Source organism: Ooceraea biroi, chromosome 1, assembly GCF_003672135.1.
Source record: "Ooceraea biroi isolate clonal line C1 chromosome 1, Obir_v5.4, whole genome shotgun sequence".
Classification (NCBI taxonomy): Eukaryota; Metazoa; Arthropoda; class Insecta; order Hymenoptera; family Formicidae; genus Ooceraea; species Ooceraea biroi.
The window spans coordinates 23,231,291-23,250,552 of record NC_039506.1 but is presented as its reverse complement, the minus strand read 5'-3'; the positions used below and the strand labels follow the sequence as shown (position 1 = coordinate 23,250,552).

Below are 19,262 nucleotides of genomic sequence, written 5' to 3'. Positions count from 1 at the left end.
AATATTTTTTGATTGTTATTAGGCATTCCAAATATACATTTTATTACATTTTACATTTTATTAATAATTGTCATTTGCAATCGTACAGTTCCTTCTAAACGCACCTTCTTTTATCTGATTGAAATCTGCTGTAATTTCAGTAATGCAGCGCATTATATTTTGTCTCACAGTCAACATCGATATAAATTCTCGTAATCATGAAAATTTTTCACATTCTAAATTTCTTCTATTAGAAAATTCTCTAAATTTATTATTATAATTAAATTCTTAAAATGCTTATTAGAAATTAATCATAATTATGATAAAAAAAGAATTGTCGTGATGCTGCGTCAGCTATTGTATTTAATTATTTTACATTTATTTAACGTATTAAAATTAGACTGAAATTACGAATACGCAATTAATAATTACTTAGTAATTAATTAAGTCGCATTGCATTATTACACCTCGTCGCACGACTAGGTCTTCGGCTTTCTCCGCTCGCAAAGGCCAATTTTCCTCTCGCAGTTGCTTCAAGCTACGGCAGTGTCGTGACATGCGATAAAAAAAAGTTAAGTACAGTAAAACTAGAAAATGAGAAACGTTATAACTGAAAATTCGGCGGTCGCAGAGCGGAGAAATCTTATGGATACATTTTACTGCTTTATTATGTTAGCGCCAAGACAGATAATTCATTCCGCAAGCTACTTCCGTATTTCAAACTTGCCATTCTGGCTTTGCTGAATCAGCGTCGTCCAACATGTTCACATGTATTTATGTATTTAACTCTCTCGTGTTAATTGTATTTTAATATCACACACAAAGTGTTTCCAACGTGGACGGCAATTTCATATTCTTGAACCTTGATTTTCTACTTGAGAACGGAAATTATATCAAAAAATTAGCATTGATTAGAAATTTCTTCCAAACATATTTTGACTATGTACAGTCGACAATCACTTGATCAGGATTTGCGTAATTAGTGAGCCGCTGTTATTGTAATCGAGATCCTGATTATTCATCAGTGAGTTAATTAATCGTTCTCAAAAGCGATACTCGTCTTATTTTCCGTTACACTTTCAACGAATGTGTCTCAGATTGCGTGTTATTTACAATTAGTGATCATCTGTCGGAAAATATCGGGGTCTCATTGCCTATAGGAATTTATAAAAGCAAAGGAGGATCAGGAGAAGACTCAGACTGAGAGTACTACGCGAAGAGCAATTAACTACCACTTCGGTGACTTTGTATTTAAACTGTTCCTTGATCTCTTCCGCGAGAAAGGTCCTCTCGTACGTTCTGATAGTCGTCGGGCTGGATTGCTCTCTAACTTCTTCAGCGATTACCGCTCTTTCTTTCGTGTGCGTCCTGTTCTTCCCCTTCCTGATAAACTCCGAGAGCACTAACAACACAATACGGAACATCGTAATAGGAGTCATAAACGTGATGAATACGTAGCGATTATTCAAGTGTTCATTCGCTTGGTGAAGATGAAGAGATTTACCTTGATCGATCATGACGTCGTCCGCGGAATCGACCTTGATGAACGTCGACATGGTTACTTCGAACAATTTGTTCTTGTCGGTCCCTGACATCTCAATGGCTCGCCTCTTTCTGCCGAAACCGACTTGGCCGTTACTGCATTCGATCTGAAACATGAATTGCTCAAATAACGTTCATCGCAATTAATTTGTTGGGAAACATGCTCGAACATGTAAGTATTAAATATGTTAATTAATTCATAACTTTGAGATTTAGCAGTTCTTAATAGCTATTTAATGATCATGTCTCTGAACGAAGAACAATGTTACGATGTAGCTCTATTTTTATTATCGCGGTTAAGCAAAAGAATTTTTTGTATTAACTTGTGTTATTATACGACAATGTCAAATGAATAAAATCATGGCTAGTTCCTGGACGACTATCTACATTGCTACATTGATTGCTAAATTAAAGCCTCAAGAGACTGTTCATCAGTAAAGGATTGCGCAAAATAATGTTATTCCATCTTATTACAATGCTCGACTTTATATGGCAAAAGGGACTAAAGACATCTTATTTAAGTTGGACTGGGAAATTTGGCCGTACTTAGCGTATTTGCCTTGGTTACAAATGTATTCTATATAATTTGATACAAAAATTTATAGAACACCTATCATATTTTTTCAAACTATTTTTTTCAATTTACAAGTGCAATATATCGCAACTAAATTAGTCTAAAATAAACTTTTTCGATTTATAAATCAAAACTTTATTTAAGTAATTAATAATAAAAGAATATGAGGCATACCCCTGGGCATTTATCCAAGCAGACATTAACGGTACCGCGGAACTGTACATAAGTGCTTTCCGGAAACTTGAAAGCTCGGAATTTTGCCGTCAGAAAGTCACCATCTACAGTGTTGAAATTTTCAAACAAATAAGGGTCAACTGAGCACCTGTAAAAATATCAAATATATAATGTATAAAAGCTTCCAAGATATATAAATTAAATCTTCGATTTAAAAAATAATAAAAGATGTAGTAATAGCCTATAATTACCCATTAATAATAATCGTTTCCTCCTGCGTCTTAGTGTCGGTAACCAGCATATATGTCACCAACAGGCCATAGATCGGAGCCGAATCGTTGTCCAAAAATATTTCCATCTGCAACGGCGTACCAGGGCTGACATTGAGTTCACCGGTCACCAAGGTACCACCTTGTCTGACTCCTACACCGAGAATGGGAACCGGCGCTGCTCCCGAAATTTCATCATGTATGTCGATCACTCTGGAATAAATAAGTTTTTTTATAATTTCTAAAAGAGTATCGAATATAATTATATAATAAAAATAAATAAATAAATAAATAACATATGACAAATTTTATAATTATTAATAAAATGTCTTACTGTAGCTATACGTGGGAAATATTTTATTATTTTTAAAGATAGTAGTGTTTATAGTAAATTGAAAAAGTATACAGATTTGGCTAAGATATCTGTAATGTTCGAAAAAATTGCAAGGAAGAAAAAATAGAGAAAATTTCTTATATAATAACTTTTTATATCCTTAATTAAGTTAAAGGAGCTATCATAATAATTTAATATTTGATTTATAACACGAAGAAAATAATTTAGTAATGATTTAGAAAAACGTAAAAAGTAAACCTTTAGATTGCAAATTATCTCGTCTTATTAACGTGCGCAATTATAAATTATTCGAATATACTTTTTGTATCAATATTTGATAATTGAGGATCTGAGATCATGGAAATCGTTTCAAGTATCGTCATACTTATTGTTGTAATCTAGCATATTTAGCGTAATTGTCCGCGGTCCAAATACTTGCTATTTCTTTCATATTATTATTCAAGAACATGACACAGTAAACTAATTAAATGCTGTGATATATATCTAACTTATTGACTTCATCATCAATTTTTACGCAATACAAATAACTATTGATTGTTATTGATAAAGATTCTCGCCGTGCAGAATGAATAATTTTGGTGAACCTGCATGATGAGTGTTAATTTAATGAGTGTGACACATTCCGCGTGTCTTCAATTATGCATTGGATTATTACGGCTAACTGGAACTTAGCGGGTTGCTCTGCGACCATATGACCATATATGATCACGTGATTTGCCCCAGCATAAAACAAACGCGAAATTTGCATTCGCCTATTTTCCAAAACAAAATCACGAGGATGACCACCTGACTGGTGCCTGCAATGATCAATGTTGCGTGTCCAAATATGCAATTCTAATCGAGCGGCAAGTTCGCACGCCGCATCGAGACGCAAGAACATGCACGGCCTTGTGATTATCTTCGCGGGAATATTCGACCCACTTTACGGTATTATGCAAAATCGTGGAAAATTGAACGCGCGAAGACACGAATTCCGTTTTATCGAAATCGGCTACGCGTGCAATCGCCGCTGATGCGTGTACCGGCGACGCGTAAATCAATTCCAGGCACTGACATATCCATAAACTCCGGTTTATGCGGACTCATTTCCCGTTTTCGCGACATCACGGCCTTGGACCTCGGAAGCCCGCACGGCGGATCGTCGTCCGGCGAAATCGCGCACGAGAGGCGACAGGCGAAGATGATAATGAAGACGAATGTTTGCCAGAATGGGTAGACCATGAAATTGCCGGCGGCGAATAGGTCGAAGGCGGTAAAGAAGCGAGCAGAAAGAACGAGCAGATCGTCGTGTTCCATATAAATAAGAGCTGTGCACGCACGCATGTACGCACGTAGACGAACGTACTTTGATAACAACGTATCGGGACGTACATCAAGAGAGCCATTAGCCATTATTATGACTATGACTCGTATTATTTTACGCGCCCGTCCCGCCCGGAGGGAGAAGGATGAGTCTTTCTTTTATTATCTCCGATGCAGAGCGTGCTTCGTTAAATCGTCTTCTGACGCGTGACGACTCTTGGTATATACGCCATACAATGGCGTAAAAACTACTTAATCGCACGACCTATTTTTGTGAGAAGACGCACAATTATTAGCTACCCGAGAAGAGAAATTTGCTTTACTTCGAGCCGGCGCGCTGTTAACTTATATGAGAAACTCATAAGACACGCACCGCTGTCTGCGGTTAAAATTTCCGTCGGAGAAACGAATTTTATTTGTTTTTCATTCTTTTTTTTATAGATTTAAAATATATTAAATTATTCATAATTAACTTATTTAATACGACAAAGTGTAGATAAAAAGTTTTCCCACTCATCAGGGGCAGTCAGACATTTAACAACTGTAGGCCAGAGTATCCGCGCGCGTTTTGAGAAATTATAGGAAAATTTTTTGTCCTTGTACCGTACTTGTTTTAAGAAACATTGTTCATAAATATTTGGCTAAATAGCTGACTATGCTCTACAAACCTAGAAAGTGGCGAATGACTTATATATGACTTATAGTGTATATATATATATATATATATATCAGTACAAAAGATGAATAGTCATCATATAAGTATAAGTATAGATAAATAATTAAATAAACATATGCATATATACATATGTGTATATACACACACAGACACACAATATAAATCCAAATATTATAAACATGCTCAGTGTTCGCATCGTTAAAATAGCAGCTTATATAACAATAGTTTGTCTAATAAACAAAGAAACTACATCTGTATTAAAAATAATGTGAATAAAAACTGAATGAAATGCAACGCTTTCGCAGTTTCAAATGATACTTGCGATTCAACCAAGCGGACATTCGCGCGCAACACACGAAGCAGGAAGTCGGGAGGACAGAATTCATCGCCGACTTGCCAAAAGTCAATTGGAAGACGAAAATTTGACTAAGGAAGATTCACTTTATGGATCTGGAATAGATGATTTCATGTAGGGTAAAAACAATTAATTGTATTATAGTGTAAACCTGCAGTAAAACTTTAAAAGCTTTTTTCTCGAAACTATTGAATTAATGATGTTCGATAAGTGTATTTCTTTGGTGAAATCATTAAATTTTGAGTTTCGATTTATAATATATTTTTGTATTATAAACCACAGCACGTAAAGTATTACAAAATATTTTGCTCTTAATTTCTCTAAATAATGGTCTAAAGGAATACTAATAAGACAGAAGTCTTCCAAATCAAAACATCGACCAAGGTACAAGCCATTGAACAATGACACATACGTGTGTCTATGTTTACAGAAATTTCTATAGTTCGTAGAAAACACGTTCCCAGTACACGTTAGACAAGCGAAACGTAAGGAGTGTAGGGAAATCAGATCTGATCGGTGCTTTATATTTGGCCGTATCGAATCGATTGACGTCGAAAGTTATTATTTTATAATTTTCCGTGTGCTATTTGTTCACGTTAAGAACAAACCATACGAAAAGACGAGTTGGCGAAATATTTGGCTAAAAGGAGATTTGGCTGAGAAACTTTCCTTACAATCTAAGAAGCAATAATGTATACCTATATAGTGATCTGTACAAACACACTGGCTTTGAACTTGAAGTTTTCGTATTGCAATTCTGGTAATATATAAAAATTACGTATCTACTACATTCACAACTATTCGCATATTAGATGATTTCCCATTCACACCAACTAGTATTAAAATTAAATATAACTATACAGATAAATTAAATCGCCAGTTAGTCATTACAATTGATAATATTTTAGTGGATCAAAGCTGGCAATGTCGATGTTCGGACATGAAAACTTTCTAATAGAAGGAACTGTGCACTAACACGCAGTCACTTTGTATTTGTAAGATAAAATCTGCATAATGAAAAGAGAAAATCATAACGCAAAAAATGTATTTCTAAACCATTTAATGTTTTTATTTATTAAGACTTCCCAAATGATCATATGCATATATGTATATTACGGTTAATCTTATTAATTCAATTTGTGTGAATGGAAAATCTAATACGCTAGTGGCATCTAATATGCGAGTGACAGTGGATGTATTAGATACATTATGGTTTTTACTGTGTATATAATATTATTCACGAACTTATGGATGATACCACGTTTGTAGTCTAAAAGTCCACTTTAATAAACAAAAGAGAAATATAGTACTATTCATGTGCTTTAATATATTTATATTATTGTATGACGGTCAGAAGTAACCATGATGTAAACGATAAGTTTACTAATGGCTACTGGTGGTATAATGACCATCAAAGTAATGAATGTGTTACAAATAGATTATACAGCATCAATAAAAGAATGTTTTAACATTATTTTCCAGAAGCGAGCCCCTTGAACGTGATGAATATGGGTAGTACGGCATTTCGGACAGCGTTAAAATTATCATATAAAGCAGCGACGTTACAGAAAAATAAACAACCTCAAGAGACAAGCGGTTCGGTGAATATAATAGAAATAGAAGACAAGTTAAATAATTTATATAAAAATGTAAAAGATGAAACCGGCTCAACAGAGACAACCTTCAACGATATTATAAGCCTTGCAACATCTTACTGTAACATGGGTATTGCGTACAAAGACTTTACGTCAAAAACCAAATTAGTGGTGGCTCGCAGTCATTTGAAGAAATGTTTAGAATTATTAAATGGAAAAGAATTGGATCGTAGAGCTATTTTAATAATTATGAGAGCAGTTGTACAACTGGAACACGTTTTTCGTCAACTTAATGAAGCAGAAAAATGTTGTTCATTCTCACATAAGGCGATCGGTTTCTATCTCGAATATACAAATCAGGGAAGTAAATTTCCTGCGCCTATTGTTTCACGTCTCTCAGTTAATCTTGATATTGAAGAAGCGTGCCCAAACACAATGCTTTCTTTGGTGACATTGTGTTTACAACTTTTACGTCATATAAAGGACTGTGACTGTTATAAGTGGGATCTAGAAACTCTTGTTAAACCTATGCATAACTTTTTCATGTATCAGTGGACGGAGGCGTTAGAGGGTCCGTCACAAGGTTTTGCGTGGGCTGCTGCCATACTTGACTTTTCTCTCTATTTCATAAGACACATGCGTTTAAGTGATGCTAGGAATTATCTCGCTGCTATACAATATATCTTATATGCATATAAAGAGGAAACAAATGATTGTTTATCTTCGAAATGTTGTACTCAGGATATTTTTGATACGCTAGCACCTAGTTACCACATTCTTAAGGCACAGCTTGCTACAAGATGGAGTTTTTATGGTAACTATCTTTTGTTTCCTTCGAAATATACATTGTCGTATAGTAAAAATGTCAAAGTTCGCAGAGCAAGGAAATCAAAATCAACGCCTTCTGTCGAGTTACCTATGAAATCATTAATATTCACGACCTTGGAGGAACATGTAAAAGATATTGTCAATCAAATTCCTGATACTGTGTCAAATCTCGATGATGTTAATTTAGTTTGCAATTATGTTCTGAAATGGTTTGAAATTACTAAAAACTACACAAATACTGCATTATCTTTGAATGAATCTTTTATAACGAGAACTTTATGCAAAATGGAAGCAAGCAAATACTTGACGTACTTTCAGGCTGACAAAGACAAACAGATGACATTTCATAAAGAGCGAATAGAGTTGTTAATGATGGTCAAGAATTTTATTCCAGATCTATTAGTTTATTCCAGTTCTGATGACAAAAACAATTTTGATATACTCTCTCTAAACTGTAATCTTGGACTGATAGTTACTTATGGCAATCTTTTAGACATGTTATTAGAGGATGCCGAAATTACTGAAAAACGATTTGAGGACATAAAACTGGAAGTGCATAACTATATGAAAAACAGTGTAGAATGTTGTGAAACGTACTTAGAACAGTTGCATATAAAATTATAACACAATTATAACATAATTGGAAAAAAAATAACGTGGAACATGATACATTGTTCAAAAACGCAAGTGTGTCAATGTTTGTTACAACTACAAAAAAAAAACAATTATAAATCAGAAATTTTGTTTCTTATTACTTTGACTAGCATCTATATATATATTGACAAGTATCTGTACAGAAATGTAGAAATATAGATGATTTTCTAATAAATGGTTGTAGAATAATATCTGTTATATTATCCATAACATTATATTATATGTTATATTGTACAATGTGCTGTACAAAAGATATGTGTAATATATTTAATGTAATATATTATTGTATAATGCGCCCCTTTTTCCAAACATTATTTTGTACAGAGGACCGTAGAAACCGTTGTTATCGACATTCTATTATATGCATAATAAGGGCCACTTCAACCAAACTCCGGTTAATTTAATCGTCGATTAACTTACAGGGCGATCAACATAAAAATTTCTAATAATATAATTCTCGTATAAATAATATAAGTTTTATGTTGATCGCCCTGTAAGTTAATCGACGATTAAATTAACCGGAGTTTGATTGAAGTGGCCCTAAGTGTACTTGCTGGCCCGATGGCGTGCCAAAGTCTTTTTATTTTTTATAATAAAAAGAACTTGGTCTTGTTACTTTTTAGATAAATGATATTGGAGAGATTATCAAGATTCTTACATTTCTAAAAATATTTTTTTTAAGAATACATCTTCTTGTTCTGAAAACAATGTTTTATATTAGAAAACATTAAAAAAATATTAACCTAGTTTTTAGTGGAAAAACAAGGTATGTCTTCGGCAATTAAAAAACCTGTGGCTATTTATCTTGGACTTCGCATATTTATACATACATACACATGCGAGTGTGTAATGAATGTGTTTACGAGTAGGTAGCATGCAGCATCCATCCGACCTCGTGTGCAATTTTATTATATAAGCAAAAACAGTTATCGGGATCTCGGAGCAGAGTTTGCACGATTCTCGACCCCGATCGGCTCTCGTAGCGGTCGTGGCCACGTGACGTTATTGGACAATAAAGATTTCACGGCTTTTCCGGGTGAACGAACGACAACGACGATGACAACGAAATCCGTGGAATTCGTGAAGTCCTTGAGAAATGCAGGACGTCGATAAATTAGCGCCATGGCAGCCAGCGCAATCGCGATAAAAATTCTTCACTATGTGTTCTCTCGAGAGCACGCGCGTCCGAAGAGGGTGCTTGAAGAATGTCGCCTCGCGAAGCGACTTTCATTCGATCGGTGGCAGGAAGAGGAGACGAAAGATCTTTTTGCCGATAAGCCTCTGTCCGGCGCGGCCCGCGATGCGCTGAAATTGCGCGCGTATTTGCCGATGGCTTTTCCACCATCTGTAAAGAAACCGTTGCGCAAAGGAATCAACCACTCTGTCGCCGGTCGTGCCATAAAATCCGCTCTGGTGTCACCGTGCATCCCAACTACGTACGGAATGTCCCACTGTTTAAATACCTCGACGCGAACTTGGTGCCGATTTTTCCTCGAGAAAGATTTAAGATACACGTCGCGTATATTCCGGCAGCTTCTAAGTTAAATTCTAGGAAGACAGAATCGTTTGAATTAATTTTTAAGTTGACGACGTTTTGTTGTTTTGTGTCGTAGACACTTGTATAGATGTTAGACAAAATTAGATTAAGTAGTTAATTTATTTCTTTAACTCTTTTGTGTCACGGATTGAAAGATTGTAATCAAGGAGGAAAGTAACCTTCACTCTTAAAACAATTTTTAAACATTGATAAAGTGTACAAATAAGAGCCAAAACGAGTTTAAAATGTTGACAGTAAATTGGCAATAAGAGTGCATTTAATAAATGCGGAATCAATTTAAACATGTATGTTTAATCTTGTTTTGGATTCCTACCAACGATATCTTATTGTTGTGTATGCAAAGCAAAATTTTCGAAACTTTTTTATACGCTGTTGCACTTATGTTATTAAATGATCCAATCCACCTTGCATACGTAAAGATCGTTAATTAAATTAGGTGCGACAATGCAATCGCTTGACAGTATTCATTTTCTTCCCACGAAGTTTCATTTTCGTGATGGCTCAAACGATTTTGCATAGGATTGACATTAGAAAACTGCGAAGGCCAAGCTTATTAGCTTCAAGTTTTATGTTTTATGTATGCGACATCCATTTTTAAAGATGCCGTCTTCTCGAGAGAATAAAGAGAATTAAAACACGGCATTCATTAAAAGTTTCTTGTTTGTAATGTACCAAAAATTATCTCACCTATTCGGAATTCAAAGATATGTTGATTATGTTTTTTCTCGACAGACTCTGTAAATATCATAGTAAAATTTTTTCGTAACATTCAATGTAATTTTTTCTATCTAAATCATTATTCCACTTCTATAGCTGTTCTTTGCGAATTTGAGTCGAGCCGCACGTCTTCTCCGGTAAATGTATACCGGTTGGAATGCTTCGTATAAAATGCAGGCGACCGAGTCAAGTAATTTTCGATCAACGCAGAGAAGAAAAGAAAAGCAGAATTGCCGATTACATTTCACGCGGATTGAATTATATTACGGGTTTTCCAACAGCTGCATACGCGTTTGACCGTTGTGCAAATAAATCAGACAACACGGCGTGTGTGTCTCTCTGTTTCTCGTTTGCAAATTACAAACTCCCAATGTTGACTTCCGTAACCGTCTAGCCAGACTGCTACATACATATTCAGGTCAGACGGGACGATTTACTCGCTCCGAATGTGGATCGACCGCTTGGTCGTTCCGCAATCATCGAATTTTCTGCACAATTTTACCTCCGTCCTCGATGAGCAACTTCATGGCGTCTAGGACGTGGAGTCTCGATCAATTTTACTTTTTCAGCAATAAATCCAACATGTCACGCTCAATCGAAAAAATCTTGAAACGGTATGGAAGATTATTCAATCGCGGATTTCATAAGAATGCCATCCGTTAATTCGCGGTGTATTATAAAATGAACAACATTGAACAAAATGAACATTAAACGACAAATTTTTATATTTACATTTATATTATATTAGATTTATATTTACGTTATATTTTATATTTATCGATGAATATGTCATTCATTTCAATGAAATGGGATACGAGATGTAATTCTATTTCAGTAGGTTCAATGATATCGAATATATTTATTACGCGTCATTTCCAAAGATAGTTGATGCAAGAATAATTGCAAAAAACATTTTCTTAATTTTGAGAATAAACGGAAAGAAGAGATCATCCGGCCTCATTATGTATAAAGAGCGAGAGCTCTTTACATTTAACAAATTCTATACTCTATATTCTATATTCAAATTCTATATTCTGTGAAACTAACAACGCTAAAGGAAAGAACTATACTTGCAACGTAAAAAATTGTCTTATTTTTATATTTATAGTTACATTTACATTTACATTACACTATAAATTCGATACCAATGAAATGGAACATGGAATGTAATTATGGTTCATTACATTCAATGATCTCTAACTCATTTATCGTGCGTCACGCCCAGAAATAGCGGTTAATGCGGGATCTTTCTCCGACTTCGGAAATAACCGGAAGGAGGCGTGGATCGCACGGTCTCATTATTTTATTCTCGCACTCTACATTTAGCGAACATAATCGACGCTGATAAAGTCGAAAAAATCAGAGAAAAGGAGAATAAGTAATCGAACTAATACGGTAATGGGGATTTTCTTGCTTGGAACTTTCCGTAAGAGAATCTTCCTGTTCGTCATAGCCAACCCATAGGAAATCGCTTTTAGCGCCATGATTGAAATACTTGATCCGACAGGACGCGATGTTACGTTCTCCAAAATGACGGGCGTGAGGCTTCCGCTGCGCGCAGAGAGAAGCTTTTCTCTCACACATCTATAAGAGAAGAACGACTTCCGGGTAATTAAACCCGTGTACGTTTGCTCGCGTGGACGCTCCAGGATTATTTCATACGAGGCAAACGTACACGTGAAAGAGAGAGAGAGAGAGAGAGGAGAAAAGAGGAAGAGAGAGTCTTGTCTATCGCGTTAGCACGACGCAATTAACATCGTCGGATGACTGGCGAGAAATGAAAAGCTGCGGTCCGAGAACCCCTCATGGCCGCCAAGTCAAGCTTCCACAATGTAATAGATTTGATAAATACAGCGCGCGCGTTAGCAAGATCCCTTCTTACGATCTCTACCACTTACGTTGACCCGGGATACATAATATTCGCCTTTATCGTGCGTTGTTAACTTGCCTCGCGATGAATTACCGTATATTTATCGCAATAACGAAGCGAAGAATTGCATTTGCGGTTTCGTGATGTACCAGATATTTCGTGTTGTTACCATCAGAGATATTTAAATGCGAGATTAATGACTTACTCAGGTTCCTGAAAGCCCGCCGGAAGGACGCTTCGCCGTACCGCCGTGTGATTGGCCGCGATGGCGATCTCTGGCTCCACAACGACTTCGGTGATTACGCATTTCACGGTGAATGTATGCTTACTGGCATCCGCAGGCTCTTCCACTATCACCCGGTGATAATACATTTTCTGACCCTGCAGCAATCATTATCAAAGGCCTCATATAATGCCAAGTTGTATCTTCTATTACGTTAATTGTAGAAACTTCAATTCATAAAAGAACACAAATAAGATGGGACGTAGAGTTGACAGGTGTATGAAATGACAGTGGTCATAAGTTGAATAAACTTATATTATATTATAATCAATATTTTCAAGTAAAAGTAAATGTTTCTCCATTTTATTTCGATAATTTTGCATTACAATTGTCAGGTTGCTTTATCATTGAGATTTATTCTTTATCATTGAGAAAGATGAAACTAAGATTCACTAAACGTGAAATTATTCAAATCAAACTAAACGTTTCAATCTTATTTTGTCTCGATTCTTTCTAGCAATAAAGAAGAAAGCAGTTTAATAATTATTATACAATCCCAGAATTATCAAGTTGTTTTCCTTTTATTATTGGAGCAAAATTTAAATCGAACTAAATCGTTTATTTGGACCTCGATATTGATTACAGAGTAATTTTATTCGATTTGCTATCTAACTGCATTTAAAATTTCTATTTGCCTCATTTGCGGTGGTGAATGAAAATTATAGAGTTTTTACGTAATAATGTTCAGTTTAGAGTGACATATTGTAACGTTGCTGTGGAATTTCGATGGTATCACAATATTTTGAAACGGCTTAAATTGGTTTAAATTGAAGACTTGCAGTAAAATAATCGCCTACCGTGACTTTGTTGAGAACTCTCGTGATACCGCATCGTAACATGTCCTGCTCTAACAGCGATAATTTGAATGTGGCAACACCATCGTGAAATTGCGGCTTACAGGCCTCATCTGCAAAAATACGAATTCCAGTGTGAATTACAGTTTTTGTTTGTGCGCTGTCATATGTATGTATAAAATGCTTAGGGATATTCACCTGGAAAATGCTTGAATTGTTGCAGATATATCTTCGCCTGCGGACTACTCCTCACTATGTCCACTTCCATCATCTGCTCGGTACATCTTACTTTGCTTTGCACTAGAAAAAGAATATAAAAATGTTATAACAAATTATATTGTAATTTTATTTTTATACTATACTAATTACTAATGTTTATTATATTATAACCTAATTTATTCTTAAAGAATAAATTTTATCAAATCTTTAATTAAGCTTTAATTAAAAAGAAATAGTTTTTTATTAGTAGATTATTAGAAAATTATATTACTGAATTAAATAAAGAAAGAAAGATCTGTTTTTCTAGTCATTTTTATGTGTTTATTTTCCACATATAGCAGCTTATCTATTTAAATTATCTTCACTTGATGTTTAAAAGAATATATCTTACTAAAGGAGACTCTCAAGACGATTTGCAATTTTGCCTTACGGTAGGCTAGACAGGAGTTACTCGTATCCGCAAACTAAGTTGCAGTATACCGCGGTAATTGCCCCATAAAGTCGTAAACGTCTCGACCTTGAAAAGCGAAGCGCGCTGCGATGCACTCGGGAAATACGCGGTGATGTATATCCCACTGGGTTAGACCTTGTTTATTCGCGGGAACTCCGTGATAGATACTTTCACCGTTACCAGCTGACGTCGAGCCATATACATTGGAAGGAACGCATCTCCCGATTCCGAAGAAGTTGGAATATTAGAGAATCAATCATGATTTATGGAACGATCCATCGCGCTTTCTTTCACACATACGATACTTTATATATTAGGTACTTTGCTGAATTTAGAAGAGACACTTCTTCAGCAAAGATATGTGGTGCTCCTGCAAAATTGTCGAAGGCGATTATGTTCTCAAAAGTATCGAAACAGGAAGCGGCGACTCAGGCGCGAGAACAATCCTTGGGGTATCATCGTGGGCATAATTCAGTATTAATCACGTGGGAGATACATTGCGAGGTGGCGATATTTTCCTCGCACTTAACACACGCACGCACTTACCGCGATGCGAGCCCGGCACGCATCGGGCAATAATTCACGATGAAGTATCATCGTCACGTGCGCAACGCGCAACTGTTGTCGGGGAAGGTGGCGAACGTTCTCTCTAGGCGCAACCCGGAGGAGAAGACAACCTATGTAGTTTCCTACGTTGCATCTTGGAATAAACAGCCAGCAACTCGGAGAACTACCAACCAAGCCCTTCATCATGTCGCGATTCCCGATAATGGATGACAGTGCGAACAATCGCGGGCTTATGATATGTTTCAATAACGCTCTCTTCGAACGTTGCTATTATTAATTTTATATTGTATTATATCATATTATTATTATTAATATAAAATATATTCATATTTTTCACATTACTTGTATTATATATTATATTATATTAGTATATTATATTAATAACATTTTTAGTAATAATATAAAATCATCAACTTTTCTCAACTGTAATTATTGTTTGAGTAAATATTAATTTAATCGAAAACACAATTAATGTATATTAAAAATTGGTTATTCTTTTCAAGTTTTATAGCATTGTTGTTTTCTTTTATAATTTCACGTAATTGTGAATCAAAATCACTCCTATTAATAAAAGAACAAATAAAGCAATTGGTAACCCGGATGATTCGATTCCCATCGCTCGATCTGATACCGCAGGATCCAGGAAGGGCAAGAGAGATGAAAGCCTTATAGGGCACATTTCGCGAGAGGCCACAGTAGGTCGTCTCGCTCGCGAGGCAAAGATGAACAAGCGCCGTGTGGACTGACGGACGCTGAACGATCAGCAGAATGTTTAATGCTCATTGTAGGCGAGCCAGCGCGCGCGCGCGCGCACTCACGCACGCATCAGGAAGTGCACGGGGAGACCGACTGGCACTTTCTTTTATTTCTATAGCAGACAAATTGATGTTCAACCAGCAGCCGGTCGGGAGTCCGGCCTCGCATGGAGGATTAGCAGGTACTATCTGACAGGCGTTGATCAAGTCTTCGGCGAAGCTCGCGCATCGTTGCCGACGATAGGGACGATCGACGTATCGAAATGACACCGGCGATAAGGCAGGCGGTGATCTCAACGGTGTTTTAACGGGACCATGCGTTTCTCGCCTGTGTCTTTCGTCGACGCGAAATAAGAGAAGAAGAAAAAGAGAGAGAAATTATCTCGAATCTTGAGAGTGACGTTTTTTCATCCTTGTCGACATAGACGTCGGTATCGCGCGTATACGAAGCTGCGAGGACGGTCAGGAGGCTGTTCCTCGCAACTTCGTTGAGATCGTGCCGTCTGCTTAATATGCGACGACTCGTTTTCGTCATCAGCATACTCGCCCCGTTCGGAACTCGACGACCACCAAATCGGGTGCGACACGACGACATCCTCTTTTTCTTGTTCTTCTTTTCGATTTTTTGCGACGACGGGAGGGAATACGTTCCACTTTCGTTTCGACTCGGGGCAGCCGGAAAGTATCACCTTTACCACGAAACGGCGAGGCGAATTAATGTTGACTTTGTCTTGGTCGTCCCTGGTTGTCCCAAGTGCCTTATTTGTCTAAGCGGGCTTTACGCTATCGGCAAGACTGTCCCGACTGCGCACGCACTTAACGCGTAAATTACGTGACTGTGCAGCGTGTCGCTTTTAAACATCCCCACGAAGCCGTCCACACGACGGTCTTTTCCATTAGCGAGTTTAAGCATTCTCGCGAAGGTAGCGAAGGCGCGAGCCACAGCTGATCTTCTGCCGATCTCTCGGAGAAAGAGGTCCGTGACCTTAGTTTCCCCCTCGACCGTCGCTCTCCACCGCGCGAGCCAGCTACCAACTCTTCTGCTTCTTCCTCCTCTTCTTTATCTTCCCTCACCCACCGTTCTTCCCTTCTTCCTGCGTTCGCCATGGCGGCGTAGCAGCTCTCTTCCACGGTGTGGTCGCCGTCTTCGCAATCCAGTTTTATGTTCAATTACATTTCCGCATCTGTTATTCTCCTCGTTTGAGAGTTATAAATTTAAGTTATAAATTTAAGCGTCGTATTCACGATCATCTGGGAAAGATGCGTAAAGACGAGAGAAATCCTTTTTTTAGCATTGTGTATAAATTTAAATGTAATATAATAATAATAATGGAATTTTTCCTGAGAATCATTTTCGAAGAAATTTTCAAAGAATCATTTTTCTTGTATAGTGGTATAGCAAATTGAGTTTAAATAACTCGTGCAGAATAAGACCAGTAAGGTAACTGAGGGTAAAATAATTTAATGCGAAGAACAAGAAAATGCACGCGAATTCCGACAAGAAATGGTTTGCCTTGAGACTTAAATGAGTCGAGACATAGTCAAGAAATTCAAAATAAGATCTACCTGTTATTACCTACCTAGCAAAAACCTCTACAGTAATTATGAAATCTCCCCTTTCTCTAAACTTTAAGAGTTTTTCCTTTTTCTTTTCATTAAAATTACACATTCATGGTTTAAATAAGCAGACAATTCTAGAACATTAAGCTTTTAAACTTTTGCTTCATCTCAATTTGAATTCCCCGAGGGAAGGGTCGATTATAATGAAGATTGGCTTGCATTGAAATTAATCGACGTCGGTCAAATTAGCCCGAAATCAATCAAAATCATGTCAGGACGAAGTGAAGCCCCCTCGCCTATCATTTTTTGCCTATTCGTCTCGATCGTGCGCGCGCGCATCTACCCTCGCATTATCTCCTCCCGTGATTACTTGCGGCACTGCGCCGCTCACGTACTATCGGGCGTAATTATCAGCTTCAAATGTGGTGCACTCGCTAATCCCTCGATCTCAGCCCAAGGTCCGTGAACCTGACCCTCTTCCTCCGCCTTTTTCCACGTCTTCCCTCGACGCGCCCCTTTTATCCTTCCTTATTATTCGACGCTTCTCAAGTTCTTCCTGCACACACATACATACACATACACACACACAAAAGTTCTTCCACCATTAAACTTGAGATGGTACCGCATATATACCTCCGGTCTCCTCCCGCTGATCCTGGGAGAGTTCCGCTTCTTCTTCCTCTGTTCCCGCCCGCTCTAACTTCAACCTTCTGCTTTACAACGTACTTATCGTACTACCTGCCCCTCTTCCCTTCCATCCCGCCGTACACTTCGCGCACTTCGACGCGCCTCCTTCAAGTTCCACGATTAAGATTTCCGCAGGATAACCAACAATGACCTCCCGACTAATGCGGAAGGTCACGTGATCTTCGATCCTCTCTCATCATTCTCGCGTGCGTTCTACAGCATCGGTTCTCGCTTTTATCTCATACGTTTTCGCTGGTGTAAGTATTGGTTCGTTATCCGATCCGCAAAATCAAGCCGATCCATTGCCTGCTGATTCCCCGTGACCCGGTTTGCGCTCGATTCACTCTCTTACTTATGCCTGCTTATGCTTCCATTATCTTCGACGCGCTTTTTGCCCGTCTTACGAGCTTACCTACCGCACCGCCGTCTTACTTTCGTTTTTGTTTTCCCGTTAACACGCCTAAATCCTCTCAAGAGTAACGAGTCCATGGCAATATTGCGTGCAACGCCGTATCATTTTCAAATTCAACTGGTTCTCGAAACGAAAAAAAGAAGAAAAAAGAAAGAGAGAGAGACTCTAAGTTAGCTAAACAATCAGATGATTACACATCATCAGATCAGATGATCTGCTGTCACCAAGGAAAGTCCAAGGAAAGTACTCTTCAATTACAGTTCTACTGAATAAACTGTGAGAAAATTAATTAAAGAAACTGTTAAAAAAAAAACTGTGGAACTGCAAAAACTCTGTAGAAATACGAAACAACGAAAGAAGTAAAACTTGAATTAGTAATTGAACATAAACAAGTGTTAATCAGTACACTGTATTCGTTTTTTCTGTCTTCAGTAGCTTCCATCGTCCCTACACTTGTTCTCTTTGGATCTCATTCTCATCAGTTTACATTTCCGCAATGATAAAACCGGCAATCGGCCGCTCGGTGACCGGTTTCACCGCTGATAATAATGCCGACTCGCAACGACACATTATTTCCTCGATGTAGCAGCGATGGAGAACTGCTATTGCTGTTCGCCACTGCTACCTTGTTGCGCGTTGCCGATTGGTCACCTTATGTCTATCTTCAGTAGCTTCTTTCGTTCCTACACTTGTACTGTTTGGGTGTCATTTACGTTTGTATTTCCGCAATGATAAAATCGGCAATCGGCCACTCGGTGACCGGTTTCACCGCTGATAATAATGCCACTCGCGACGACACATTATTTTCTCGGCGTATCGATGGAGATGCTTCTTCTTCTTCGAGCTGCTGCTGCTGCTGCTCGGCACTGCTACCTTGTTGCGCGTTGCCGCATCGCTACCAAGAACGGAGTAAATTGCGCGCCAATTTACGATCGTTGGAATTACAATAATTTGTGGCCGTTACCGCGGAGTGTTAAGATGAGAACCAAGATGAATAATTATGTTCCTCGCGCGGTTGCGAGTTCTGGCTTCTGTGAGGATCAAACACGCGGGATCGGTCGTGGTCCTCTATTCGTATAGCGATAA

The 19,262-nt window shown here is 37.6% G+C and overlaps 2 protein-coding genes across 2 annotated transcripts in view; one reads left to right on the top strand and one right to left on the bottom strand.

Annotated features, from left to right (window-relative positions):
* Positions 1-46: 46 nt before the first annotated feature.
* Positions 47-19,262, bottom strand: part of LOC105283452 — a 42,180-nt gene continuing 22,964 nt past the window's right edge. Inside the window, exons 2-8 of the mRNA XM_011346220.2 lie at positions 13,724-13,825; positions 13,529-13,638; positions 12,654-12,829; positions 2,521-2,751; positions 2,270-2,417; positions 1,484-1,628; positions 47-1,381 (exon numbers count right to left, since the gene is read on the bottom strand). Coding sequence (XP_011344522.1) covers positions 1,134-1,381; positions 1,484-1,628; positions 2,270-2,417; positions 2,521-2,751; positions 12,654-12,829; positions 13,529-13,638; positions 13,724-13,825 — 1,160 coding nt within the window. The 3' untranslated portion in view covers positions 47-1,133. The remainder of the gene's footprint in view (positions 1,382-1,483; positions 1,629-2,269; positions 2,418-2,520; positions 2,752-12,653; positions 12,830-13,528; positions 13,639-13,723; positions 13,826-19,262) is intronic.
* On the top strand, positions 4,978-8,492 carry LOC105283451. The gene is made up of 2 exons (XM_011346219.2): positions 4,978-5,986; positions 6,709-8,492. The coding sequence occupies exons 1-2, from the start codon at positions 5,917-5,919 to the stop codon at positions 8,271-8,273; spliced, it is 1,635 nt and encodes a 544-aa protein (XP_011344521.1). The 5' UTR covers positions 4,978-5,916; the 3' UTR covers positions 8,274-8,492.

Excerpts from the sequence above, each read along its gene's own strand:
- LOC105283451 (XM_011346219.2), top strand. The coding sequence starts at position 5,917 with ATGTATACCTATATAGTGATCTGTACAAACACACTGGCTTTGAACTTG. Across the intron at positions 5,987-6,708 it reads GTTTTCGTATTGCAATTCTG|AAGCGAGCCCCTTGAACGTG; the intron begins GTAATATATAAA and ends ATTATTTTCCAG.